General features: G+C 40.4%; 1 protein-coding gene across 4 annotated transcripts in view; it reads right to left on the bottom strand.

Moving 5' to 3' along the window:
• IQGAP2 (IQ motif containing GTPase activating protein 2) overlaps nucleotides 1-12557 on the bottom strand; it is a 289473-nt gene that overhangs the window by 68543 nt on the left and 208373 nt on the right. For 3 of the 4 annotated variants that reach the window (XM_045896728.3, XM_045896738.3, XM_064596257.1), the window contains 3 exons: nucleotides 8489-8656; nucleotides 5790-5932; nucleotides 3769-3939 (listed from right to left, as the gene is read on the bottom strand). In XM_045896728.3, coding sequence (XP_045752684.1) covers nucleotides 3769-3939; nucleotides 5790-5932; nucleotides 8489-8656 — 482 coding nt within the window. The remainder of the gene's footprint in view (nucleotides 1-3768; nucleotides 3940-5789; nucleotides 5933-8488; nucleotides 8657-12557) is intronic. The other variant, XM_045896719.3, reaches the window with a different exon arrangement.

The raw sequence follows: 12557 nt of genomic DNA, 5'->3' as shown, positions 1-12557 counted from the left end.
GTACCCTCTATCCCTACACTGTGAAGAGTTTTAATCAAGAAAGGATGCTGTACTTTGTCAAATGCTTTTTCCGCATCTATTGAGAAGTTCTTGTTCTTTCTTTCATTCATGTATTGTATCACATTGATTGATTATCTAATCAGGCTTTTCTAATTAGATGCTGTTTATTAAAAATGATTATGGGTATAAAGTTGGAAGAAAGGAGTTATTGATGAAAATGCAAAAGGAGACAAAATTTTAAGCCATTTACAAGCAGCTTTTTGCAGACAATTAGAGACAGAATGTGTCTACAGAAGTGTCAATCTCCTTCTCTGACTGGTATCAGAACATGCGGGAAAATTTATAACAGCCATCTTTTTGTTATTTTTTTTCTTACCATAAATATATTTTCTGTGTAATGCATATTTAACAAAGTACTCTTTCAAAATATCTAGACCTCAGAGGCTACTGCTCTGTTTTACAGATTTTATAATTGTCCATCTCTAGAAAATTTGGCTTGCTAAATCGGTTGCCTTGCTTGGTAATTGGGCATCCAGGACAGTAATATTCAAATTACCAACTCCAACTTCTGAAGCACAAATTCTTGTGTGGTCTCTTAGCCAAGAAAGCCCTCAACATTGATCTCTTTTCATTCTCAGTTTCAAGGTAGAAAATCCACTGATCTTCTAGAGTAGTCACTTACATTAAACCAACATGATGAAGAACTGTCCCACCAGTTCATCCCCTTCCTCCCCACCTGCAGACTCTCCTGTTGCTCCGGGCCATCTGAAGGTTGCTTCAGAGAAGCTTGCTTCTCTTTCTGTGCCAGGATGCTTGTGGCACTCTCTGAAGTTCAGTAATTCCCTAATTCCCAGGGCTAAGTTTGGGTGTTTGTCACTATTATGATTTTTCCTAAGAAGTGGCATTCCAGCATTCCTCAGTTCAAGGAAAAAAAACCAAAACCAAACCACAGCTATCTATTTTTCCCCATTCAGTTTTGCTGATGTCTTCCCTTATCATAACAGCAGTCTCAATGTTGGCTCTGCTATCTGTCCTTGGGGCCATCAACTCCTCATATCTGACACTACTGAGCACCTAAGGGCTGCACACTGTGCCAAGTCTGTTATGTCAATGATCCCACTTGATTCTCAGAGCCCAGCCACAAAATGAGTATTATCATTTTCAGATGAGAATGACATTTCAAATGATCTATTCTTTTCCTCAACTTTGAGAGTTTTCTCAAGCTGTCCACATGCTGCAGTTATTCTCAGTGTTGGTTGTGCATTCTGCAGTCGTGAGTTCATTTACATTCTATAATGTCACTATTTCTTTTTCCCTCTTTCGATATCAGTTGTCTTTCGACGTTTTGTCTTGTTTCACTAAGTCCATGTCTTGTTCAATTCCTTGAAAGCATGAAAGAGCTTCAGCATAAAAATTCTTCTGTCTCCTGGACAAGAGTGTCCTTAAATATTAGTTTACTTAATTTATATTTGCAACTTATATTCATTTTCCTTTTTTTTGAGATAAAATACTACTTTTTAAAAAAGATTTTATTTATTTATTTAATTGCCAGAGAGACACAGCGAGAGAGGGAACACAAGCAGGGGGAGTGGGAGAGGGAGAAGCAGGCTTCCCGCGGAGCAGGGAGCCCAATGCAGGGCTCAATCCCAGGACCCTGGGATCATGACCCAAGCCGAAGGCAGTCGCTTAACCAACTGAGCCACCCAGGTGCCCCATAAAATACTCGTTTTTGTTTGAGATTATTTTCTGGCTCACTCATTTGTAAATGTAGAGATTACCAGGGCCTTCTCACCGCTCAAAAATAGTATGGCATTTTTCTCTCTCACTGCTCTCAAGAGATTCTCTGTCTCTCTACAGGGAGAGAGATAGGACACCTTACATTACAGGGGGAAAATCCTATGAATGACAGTGACTTTCTCATGAGACACCTTGGATACCTTCTGATATATTCCATAAGTACTGAGACAGAGGACTGGCTAATGACGCCATATATTCTCTGTACTACTATTCAGTTGTTTGGGAGGAGACCGAGGGTGGTGGAGCTGGGGTGTGGCTACCCTCAGCCTGGGAGCCTTCTCTCTGAATTTGTTAAGACTACTGTGTCTGGGACTCATTCAGCCAGCTAGGAAGATTGAGCTCTTTTATGGAGCTCTTTTATGGAAAAGTCCTCACATTTCAGATCATTCCCCTAGTTCAGGGTAGATTGGACACACTGACAAAAAAATGAGAGTAGCATAATCCCCTTTGGTTCATGCTCTTCTGGTTTAGTGGGTCAGCAAGTTTCTGCTGAATCTGTATTCATCTCTAGTCTATAGCTTGCCCTTATACCTCCTGCCCTCCTCCTTAGAAAACCCTTAGAAGAGTAGGAAAAAAAAAAAGGAAGGAAGGGCGACTTCACAGTTCTATGGCTTCTTCTTCAGTATTATTGGCTCTGCTAAGATGGAGGAAAAAAGGCTGCAGATCATTGCTTCTGCCCTTCTCCCAAGCCCTCTCATGACTTCGGCCCTGGGTCCCAATATCAGATGGATTTTATACCAACGTGCCCCAAAGAATGTTCTCCAAATACAATACAGCTCCATGCCCGAGAGTGGACAGCTTAGGGTTGGTCCAAATTGTGTCAGGTTGGCTGACAATCTATAATTCTGTGTAAAATTAGAGCCTTAGCATCAGTGTAGAGGATCTTATCTTCAGGCTTTTTTTTTTCACTTCCTGTATGTTTTGCCTACCATTTGTTTAAAGAAGAATAAAGTGGAAAACTTACTGGTTCAGCTAATAAAAATTCTTTGTCAGGCTCATGAAAGAAATTTCTTCTAAAAATTAATCATTTCTGCCTTCTAACATCTTAAGTTCTGAACAAATCCAAATATTTGAGCGCTTATCATACACAGGACCCAAGAATATAAAAATTTAAAAAAGTTATTTCCTGTCTTGGAACAATATTATAGTGAGGTGAAGGAAGCAGGTAAGTACACCAGTGATCACAAAAGAGGAATCTTCAACTTAAAAACTTCCAGTGTGGGAAATTTCTTAGTTATTGGCCAATGCAAAAACCCACCAAATGCTTCCCGTCAATAATAGTGTCACTTTGGATGCACAGAAAAAGACACATAGTCCTTTGGAAGCCAGCATGGTGGTTGGTAGAGGGTGGTAGCGAAATACAGAGGAGAAAATATCTAAATTTGGCCAGTCCCTCTCCTGGCAACCAGAAAGTTCAGAGTAGTCATGCAAGCTTAAGAACGGCTCAAAACCAACCAGTCAGGAAAGGAGGATTTCTCCTGCAGGCCTAAATGAAGAGTATGTAAGGGAGAATGTATTCTTGGAGAGGCTAAATCCATTTCATTAGCTCTTCTGTTCTTTCTGTCTAGAAGAACATAGAAACAGGGGCCACTCAACATCCATTAGCCACCGAAACACCAATTCATAAAGCACCCGGTTTAGAGAGTAGATGATACAAGGAGATCCAGCTTCTTAGAGAAACAGGATTTCAACTCCGATCTCAGGAGTCCCTCTGGCTCCGACTAGGTTGGTGGCAGGCAGACCTTTGCGAGTCCACAGTGCCCCTTGATGGTCTCCAAAGGTGAAAAATCATTTAACGTCTTTCCCATCTCTGAGCCTTACTAAAACAGATTTGGGGGCAATGATTAAGGGAGAAATCTGCAGTCAGATTTGTTAATTAGAATGCTGGTGGTTGACTGTCATACTATCAAATGAAGCATCTTCAGGGGGATAGTACAGTTTGCTGTAACTAGTGGTAGGTGGTTCACATACCTGTATTTTGACCACATGCTTTTCTTGTTCATACAAATATGATTTCCTAGCTTCGTACTCTTTCCTAAGAAGGGATCCTGCACTTGTGGCTTGAAGGCGAAGAAGCAAATCATCAGACGCAGACCACATCTTCTTGCGAGCGTAATCTGTTGTGACTTTCTCAACGATGTCCTGGCAAGAGATATTTCTTATGGTTACACTTCACACATCAGGTGAAAGGAGCATAGAGAACAGCGTCTGGAGATTATATCTCTGAGAAAACGATATGGGTAACTCTTTCTGGCCTGGTTTAAAAACAGATTTGACCAGAGCCAAGGGATGAACTGGCTTAGCTTCTTTCTAGCAACGTGCTTTTGGAATCCTCTGAACTTGGTGCTCAGGTGCTCTGAGAATTTGGTTGAGTGATCTCAGGATCTGGAGGCGGAGGTGCCGGCAAGGACCAGGTGTGAGGCCTGAGCTCCAGAATGTAAACGGGACAAGGATGATTACAGTATGAATATGCATATGCATCACCTCCTCCCTCGCCAGGGCTGCCAAGGAAAAGACTGCAGTGGCCATGAAGTCTTCTGGCTCCTCTGCCCCCTTTCTTGTCCAGGCCAGAGTTGGCAGACCTCTGCAAAGAGCCAGGGGCTCAAAATAAACTTGGGGGAAAATAAAAGACTTGGGGCAGAAGGAAAGGGGGTGGGAGAGGAGAGACAGGCACTACCATGACCAGACAGGGAAAACTGTCTGAACGAGAATGAATGAGGGAAAAGGAGGAAGGGGGGACTGTGAAAAGTCTTTATGTGGATTACGAAATGCGTTTGCTTTTTATGTTCTTTGAGAGATGCAAGCCAAGACTGGACTCACTTCCATGGCTGATGCTCTCATCCGGTGTGACTGCAATCAATGGGTGGCTAATTAAAAAAATTAAAACTGATCTCATAAAAAATGCTTAAAAACCTTCAAAAGAAGACATTTTCACATTCATGAAATCAGTACTTTTAGACTGTCTAGAAGAAATAATTTTTTTAAACAGTGTAGATCTTCCACTTTTCAATAATCCTAATAGAATGATGCTCAGTTTCACAAAGTGACTCCTAAGGCATCTTTGGACGCCATTGGAGCTATTGTTGGCTCCGAATTATAACCCTATGATGCTGCTTCTTCACAGTTTGACACGTCTTTTCAACTACAGCATCTGGTTTTTACAGTTTCATTTTTCTACAAAGTAGCACCGATAATGCACTGCCACCTTAGTATTTTCTTGTAAACTGTGGCAATCTTGAATATTTGAAATTAGTTAATTAACTGTCTTCTCGTCATTCAGGAGTTCTGGTGGCTCTCTCAGCCCCAGGCCATAGGCTTTTTCCGGAGTTTTAGCAAATATACTGGTGATTCCATCCACAAAGTTGCTATACTGCAGTATCTTTGATGCTGGTGACTTTTAACAATTTTGTAAGACCTACATTTGTGTGTTCTTTCTTTCTGAAATGGGACTAAACTATTATTAGTATTTTCTCTTTGAACATACTACAATGCATGCATCAAACAGCAATAGTCACATCTTGTGGGTCCAACTTTGGTCTCAAGTCCAAAGCAATCTTGTGAACATCTTTTCAAGAGTATTTCCCCCCAGAAAGCATTACTGACTTTTTAAAGGACATACATGTCTCTGTGGTAGGCTGTGAGGGGGAAAGAAATACGACTTTCCAAATACTGATAACCAAGAAATTACTACTAACTGAACTTTTGGGTCAGGGCAAACCTGAAGATTGATTTCTTAGGATCATGTACCATTCCAAACAAGCGACAGAAGCTTTCTTCCCCTTGATCTGTCTGGTGGTAGTATGCCAACACAGAAATAATTGTAAAAGTTAGTAGCCACGCAACCACATCCAACTGCATTCATGAAGACTTTACTTTATGTCCAGCCTTCGATAAATCCGTTATTTCCTCCCATCCCTTCCATGATTCAAAAATAGAAAGGCAATCACACTTATTTTTTCATAGTACAGTTTCATTAAACACGAACCTCCTACCTCAATTTCTTTTGCCATGAGCCATGATTCTTTAGGCGAGTATGGTTCAGGTGTGACCCAGGAACTCTCTTTTGAATCGATGTTGTAGTAGTACTCATATTTATCCTGCAGGCTAAGTTTGAGCCATGAACCTTCAGTCGACACTAAAGAAAGAAATTTGTTATATTCTAGAGTGAAACACTGAACTTTTCAACATTAATGTAGTTTCTCCAATACATAAAATAATCTAATGAACAATTTTTCACCAAGCACTCAGATGGCCTAAATAAAAAAAAAAATGAGAAATGACTCACTAAAATGAGTGAATTCTATGTTTTCAATGGCAGCTCTCAATTCAGCCAAATCAAGAGGAGGACAGAGGGATGTCTAATGCTAGGGCTCTGGACCTCAAACGTCTCATGAGGATGAGAAGAGTCATAAACGGCCAACAAGAAGGAAAAACAAACAAAGAATATATGTCCCTGGTAGATGTGAACAGCACGAAAAATGGACAGAGAAGACCAATGAGCAAGAATCTTTTTGCTTAGAAAGTCTTCCAGCAACTTCTCTGAGAAGGAGTGACCTGGAAGGACTGTGACCCATTATTTAGGGAAAGCCAATGATCTTCATTAAACCAATGCAGAAGTGACTCATCTTTACAGACAACTTTATCTAAAGTAAAAACTGGCATATGCAAACACTAAGGTCACTAAGTACGGAGAAGGAAAATGTCCTGGTTTGCCTCACCTTGCTCTACATGACCACACAAAATGAGAAAAAAAAAATTGCAGAAAGGACTTAATTTGGGGGGGGCGGAGAATGTACTAGAAAAAAAAATCTATGGCATTCATGACTTAATTAGTTAAGAAGAGTATCTCCTCCTCATGAATCCATGGGCTTTATTTCCTATTTAGAAATCTGTTTATTTTGCTGAATGGCCATGATTCCTGTCCCAGACCAGCGAGGTAAAACAACCACAAAAATAAACATAAAAATGATCTGACCTGGATCAATCTAAACCAACTGCTGTCAAGTGAGCCTTGGAGTAAATGTCTTTATAGGGAAATTGAAGTTCAAGTGAATTTCCTTATACAATATTTAAATGGATTCAAATAACTAAGCAGGGGTAACTTCAAGGCCCTTGAATGTGTGTTGATTCTTTATTTGGTTTTAAGTGCTTCTCAACTGTTCTGTGTGTCACTGCCCAGGAAAAGAGATGTATCTCTTTCCAAACGGGCAGACAGCTGTTATCTGTGTAGAAATGCTGGCCTACTAGAACATATATTGTACAGTCAAATGAGGATGATCACAAGTAATCATTATGGATCTGAGGTAACTCCTAGGTTTCTGAATTGGGAATCTGGGGATATATGACTACATGCACCAGAATATGGCACAAAGGAAGAGGAGTAGGCAAGGGTAGTGGACAGAAGATTAATTAAGCTTAGGCCAAGATGGACTTGAAACTGAACTTAACCCCTGCATTAGTACTGTTGCATAAGTCTTTTTCCATGAAGGATGAGGTAGGGGACACTACGGTGACTCTGGATGAAGAGATGTGAAGGGAACAGAGAGGAGCTCAAAGGTGAGCAGATGCCAAGTTAGAAAGAATGGCCAATAACCCTCCTCACACTTCATTAATGGGCAATTTGCTGAATTGAGGGGTGCAATCTCTGAGTTGGAAATACATCAGATAAACTTAGAAGTACATAGTGTACTATGGGAAAGACCTCTCGTTGAACTAAAAAAACCCTTTTTATCCTCCAATTCTACTTCTTGGGCCATTCACATAGCTTCCCAAAGAAGAGTAGTCCATGACCTATGACGTGGTGCAAATAAACACTAGCCTGTGAGTCAGGAGACACTTGGATCCTTGATAGGACATGAAGTGCTCAGTAACAATCTACTAAAGGAACGGTGGACTATCAAAAATTAACCTCTTTGGGTTTGTCATAGTCTCCCTCTGACCACAATCTCATGAATATGTTTCTAAATCTGAAAAATGAGTATAAGGCTCATGATCTCAAAGCTACTCTCCAGAGCTAACACTTCATGGTCTGCCATTGGATTGAACAGGCATAAATACTTGCTGAGGTTATTGATCTGATCCCTTGGAGACCAGTTCATTCTACTTTATTCCACATTTTCAAAATTACTCTTTACTCCTACTTAAGATTGTGCAATCATGGACCATTTGTTTCAAAAAGGATAAAGAGAAATATTAGTGTCAAAATCAGTTTGTATCATTAGAGAAATGGATCAATAAGCAAGCCCTAGATAAAGCAAAATCTCCTTAAATACTGTATTTTCTCAAGGTTACGGTAACACCCATGTATAGCCACCAAGTTAATCTGAGCTTTTCAAAAAAAAAAAAAAAACTACGTCTAAAAAAATATATTATTTTTTCTTAAAGATTTTATTTATTTATTTGAGAGAGAGAGAGAGTGAGCACAAGCCAGGGGAGAGGCAGAGCGAGAGGGAGAAGCAGACTCCCCGCTGAGCAGGGAGCCTGATGCAGGACTCGATCCCAGGACCCTGGGATCATGACCTGAGCCGAAGGCAGACATTTAACCGACTGAGCCACCCAGAAGCCCGAGACAAAAAAATATTTTAGAAATGTTCATTTTAAAGCAGTATTTGTCTTAAAATTAATACAATACTACAGACAGCGTCATATTCAAAATGACATTTAGTTGGTGTTAAATGACTAAAAAGCTTACCACTTTTAGATTTGTGCTCTTTTGCCTTTGCAAGGGCATCACAGTACTTGTCAGCACATTCAGGGATTATGTCATTTGTGTTAGACATAGAAGACTTCAAAGCAGACAAAATATCACTTGGCTTTTCTTTCTCCAAACACTGATTAACATCGATGACCAGTGTAACCCCTGCATCATGGAAAAAAAAAAGTTTGTTAATGGTTATCTTCTACTTACCCTAGAGATGCGCAAAGATACAATTCAACCTTTCAGGAACGCATTGGCATTAAACCTTTTTTACCCTTTCGGAGTATGCAACACATATACCCAAGACGGTCACCAACTCACCTACCAGTTTAGGTTTTAAGAAGAACAAGGTCCCACAGAAGCACAGTTTATTAAAAATCATGGTATTACCAGGTTACTCTCATGTGGTGTGAAGACACTAGGTCCTACTCACTGTAGTGATCTCTAAGTGGAGTAAATGCATACCAACAGTAGATATGCAGTCCTTATGTAGGTCACTAATCTTAGGAAGACATTTATTTATTTTAGAATAAGTAAAAATCCTGATATTTTCTTGTATAGCACTAGTACACTTCACAAGATTTGTCATTAACCACCTAAACACATGTTCTAGAAAGGCAACAGGTATAGCTGGTGGGCATACACAATCAACTTAATTCTGAAGCCAATTTAGACCTAGAAAACATCTTATCCCATTTTAAGTTTCTGTCTCTCCCCATAAATCAAACCACACTGAACTCTTGCATGTCTAAACAAAGTTAACATGGTGAATTCTTTATTATCCACTTTAGTTCCAGCTAAGAATATTCTGGCCTAACCAATGAAAGTACTGTTTTCACAAACCATAAATGCACTGAGTTAGAAATCTAGAACGAAAAAATGGAAGGAACCAGGTTAAAATACTTCATAGACAAAAAAAGTTTTTGATGAAAAGGGGAGAGGTGGATATTCTTTTCTTTTTTTTTCTAACACACACACATGTCAAACTCTACCATACACATGCTTAATGGTATATTGATGTCATCAAATTATGTTCACACGTACATGGAAGTACAAAAGCTGAAGGGGCAAGAAAAATGGAGTTTGACTTTCAACAGCGTAGAATCAAGGTCACACAAATCTGGAACAGTACATATAGAATCAAGAACTTCTATAGCAAACTTCAACTGCTGCAGAACAAAAGGCAAAGCAGTATGCTCTTGTGTTTATAAGAGTTAATAGGAATGGATCAACAGTTCCCCTTTCCTCTTCTCCAGGAAAGCTTTCGAGGATGGGACAAATGTGGTCCTGGTGTTTGAGAGGTTTGTGGTCTCAAAGCAGCAGGAGGGACAAGTAAATGACAAAGAATCCTCATGTGAATTACATCTGACAGCTTCAACTAACCCAGTAGAATGGTGTATTCCTTAAAAGATGGGTATAATAGGGCGCCTGGGTGGCTCAGTCGTTAAGCGTCTGCCTTCGGCTCAGGTCATGATCCCAGGGTCCTGGGATCGAGTCCCACATCGGGCTCCCTGCTCGGCGGGAAGCCTGCTTCTCGCTCTCCCACTCCCCCTGCTTGTGTTCCTGCTCTTGCTATCTCTCTCTCTGTCAAATAAATAAATAAAATCTTTAAAAAAAAAAAAAAGATGGGTATAATAAAGGCACCCATTTCTTGCATCTAGAAATGTGCTTTATCATGGAGTACTGACCTGTGAGTGGTGGGTCCACAGGTTCATTTTCTAGGTAACTGAAGCTTCTTCTTCCTCTTAAAAGAACCATTTTCCATGAAAAATCTAAAGCCCCGGAGAAAACCCTAAGAGAACAGTGTCTCTTCCTGCTCATCATTTTATCCACAGTCCCTGGTCCACAGTAGGTGCTTAATGTTTGCTGAGGGCTGCCAGAAGAGTCCTTCTTGTCACTATACTGTGCTATAATACCCTGAGTGGCTCAAGTACTATGGAGGTGTTTGGGCTTCTTTGTTCCTGCACTAAATGGCCTCAAACCCCTCTGCTTTTTCATTGCCCCCTCCTGCCCCACCAGTTCTCTTCTTGCTGCTGTGTTTGCACGGAGCAGCCAACACCTAACTGCCTGGTAATTTGTGGCTTCTGATGTGCTCTGAGCTGGGAAGAGACACAACCGAACTTGTTAGTGTCACGCCTGAGAGAAGAACACACAGGCTCCAGGTATCTGTCCGAGGGGTCTCCAACGAGTAGAGGAAACCAGGTCCAGGGCACAGGCTTTGAGACATCGATTTTGATTGCTTTTTTGCTTCATCTGTGGGATGTGGTTTAGTTCCAGATAATTGAAGATGTCAGATAAATGGTCTACATAAAGTCAGGGATGTTTGTGGTAAAGAACAAATTAAGAAACCTCCCATAAATCTCCTAAGAGACCTGAAAGAACTGCTTGTGTTACATCTTAAGCCATATACTGGCAGTCTTTCTCTAAGGCATGTATTCTCTCCCAAGAGGTGAAATAATCCCTAGCAGGGCAAAAAATTGGTTCTTTGGGGGGAGGGGGCAAAACATCTTTTTGTGTATAAAGCATAGGCCTACATATGGTACATGAACAGATACACAATTTATCTGTGGTATTAAAATATCATGGTGGGAAGTACTTAGGGAAAATCTATCTAGAAAGATTCCTTGGGGTACAATGATGGGAGAAGGTTGGGAAATACTGCTCTCAGGAGTCAAAAGTAGAGACAGACCTACTTTAAGAAAACAAGAGGCTCCAGTGGACATGAACATGGGCCCAAACGTAGGAGACTTGAGTTACTCTGTCCTTTTAAGTCTTGTCTGTGGTAAAACATATAGGGCAACACTTTTTCTTTTATTGGATTATCTGGGAGTGGGTTTGAGGCTTACAACATGTGACAAGAATCTGTTTCAAGTCTTCATACAAAGAATGAAGAATGCTTTTAAAGGTAAGATTAAACTCCTTTTTGACAAACTGGAAAATTCTCATCTCGATGTCAGAATATAGAAGGTTTTACTTCAGAACATCTTTTTGGTATTATTTATCATAGAAGATACTACGTCAACTCTTCCAAGGCACAGGACAGAAGTGGAAGACAGGATTTTAAATGTGTAGGTCGGGAGTACACCATCACACATAGTTGAGAAAGCCTCTGCCTTTCAGAGTCAGTAGAACCATGAGTGTCTCAATGGAAAAAACAGAACCAACTTCACACTTTCAGGCCACAGGTAGGAAGAACATGAAAAAAATGAACGAAATGACTTCTAAATTGGTTTGATTTCTAAGAGAAAAAGGGTAACCCTTTCAGGCTGTTTGAGTGCCTATTTTTACCACCTCATTTCTTAAAAGTATTTCTCCAAACTATGGCTTCCTTTAGGTTTATATTTAAATTTAAATCTCTTAAGGACACATTTCAAATTTATCTTATTTTTTCTTAAGGATTAGAGTGCTAGAACGGAAAGACTTCAAAGACCCTAAGGGTATAAAAGTTCAGGTTGGAGAAAGGCACATATTTTCCCAGGCTGAGGAAATAAAAACCAGATGTTCCCCAGGGATGCTTCCAAAGTTTAAAAGCACATCTTTGGGGGCAAGACTAAGGTATCTCAACAGCATTCTATGACCTTACATCCTAATTGTGCCATGAATGGACAGGTTAATGAACAACACTTCCAGGAATCTTCATTTAGGTAGGTTATTTGTATATGTAGAGTGTTAGTGTATTATTCTCGAAGCTACTCTAGAATGCCATGTGATTTTTTCACACTATTCCTCTATGAAAAGAGAGGCTTAGAATAAAATTAAAAGCTTAATCATATGAGCCAATGAAGGGATTCGGCCAGGTGCGGAGTATGTCCATTCCACTTTGGCATTCTAGACCTGGGGAAGTCATCGTGGCTGGTTTGAGGACCCACTGGAAGAGAGAGCTAAAACCCCACTGATCACCTGACCTCCGTGAGCCCCTACTCTGACTGGTGGACCACAGGGATGTTTTGGGTTTCCTGGAATTAGTATCCGTTCAGAGCCAGTGTCCTATAATCCCTGAAAAGTCTGATTGTGTCCTTTCACCTCAGCACAGCCACCACAGTCAAAGATCGTAGACCTCTTT

The sequence above is a fragment of the Mirounga angustirostris genome, unplaced genomic scaffold (genome assembly GCF_029215605.1).
Source record: "Mirounga angustirostris isolate CCGP_5_RB_7025 unplaced genomic scaffold, mMirAng1.0.hap1 SCAF_7, whole genome shotgun sequence".
NCBI classification, from domain to species: Eukaryota; Metazoa; Chordata; class Mammalia; order Carnivora; family Phocidae; genus Mirounga; species Mirounga angustirostris.
The sequence above is the reverse complement of the archived record's forward strand: the minus strand, read 5'-3'. Positions and strand labels throughout refer to the sequence as shown.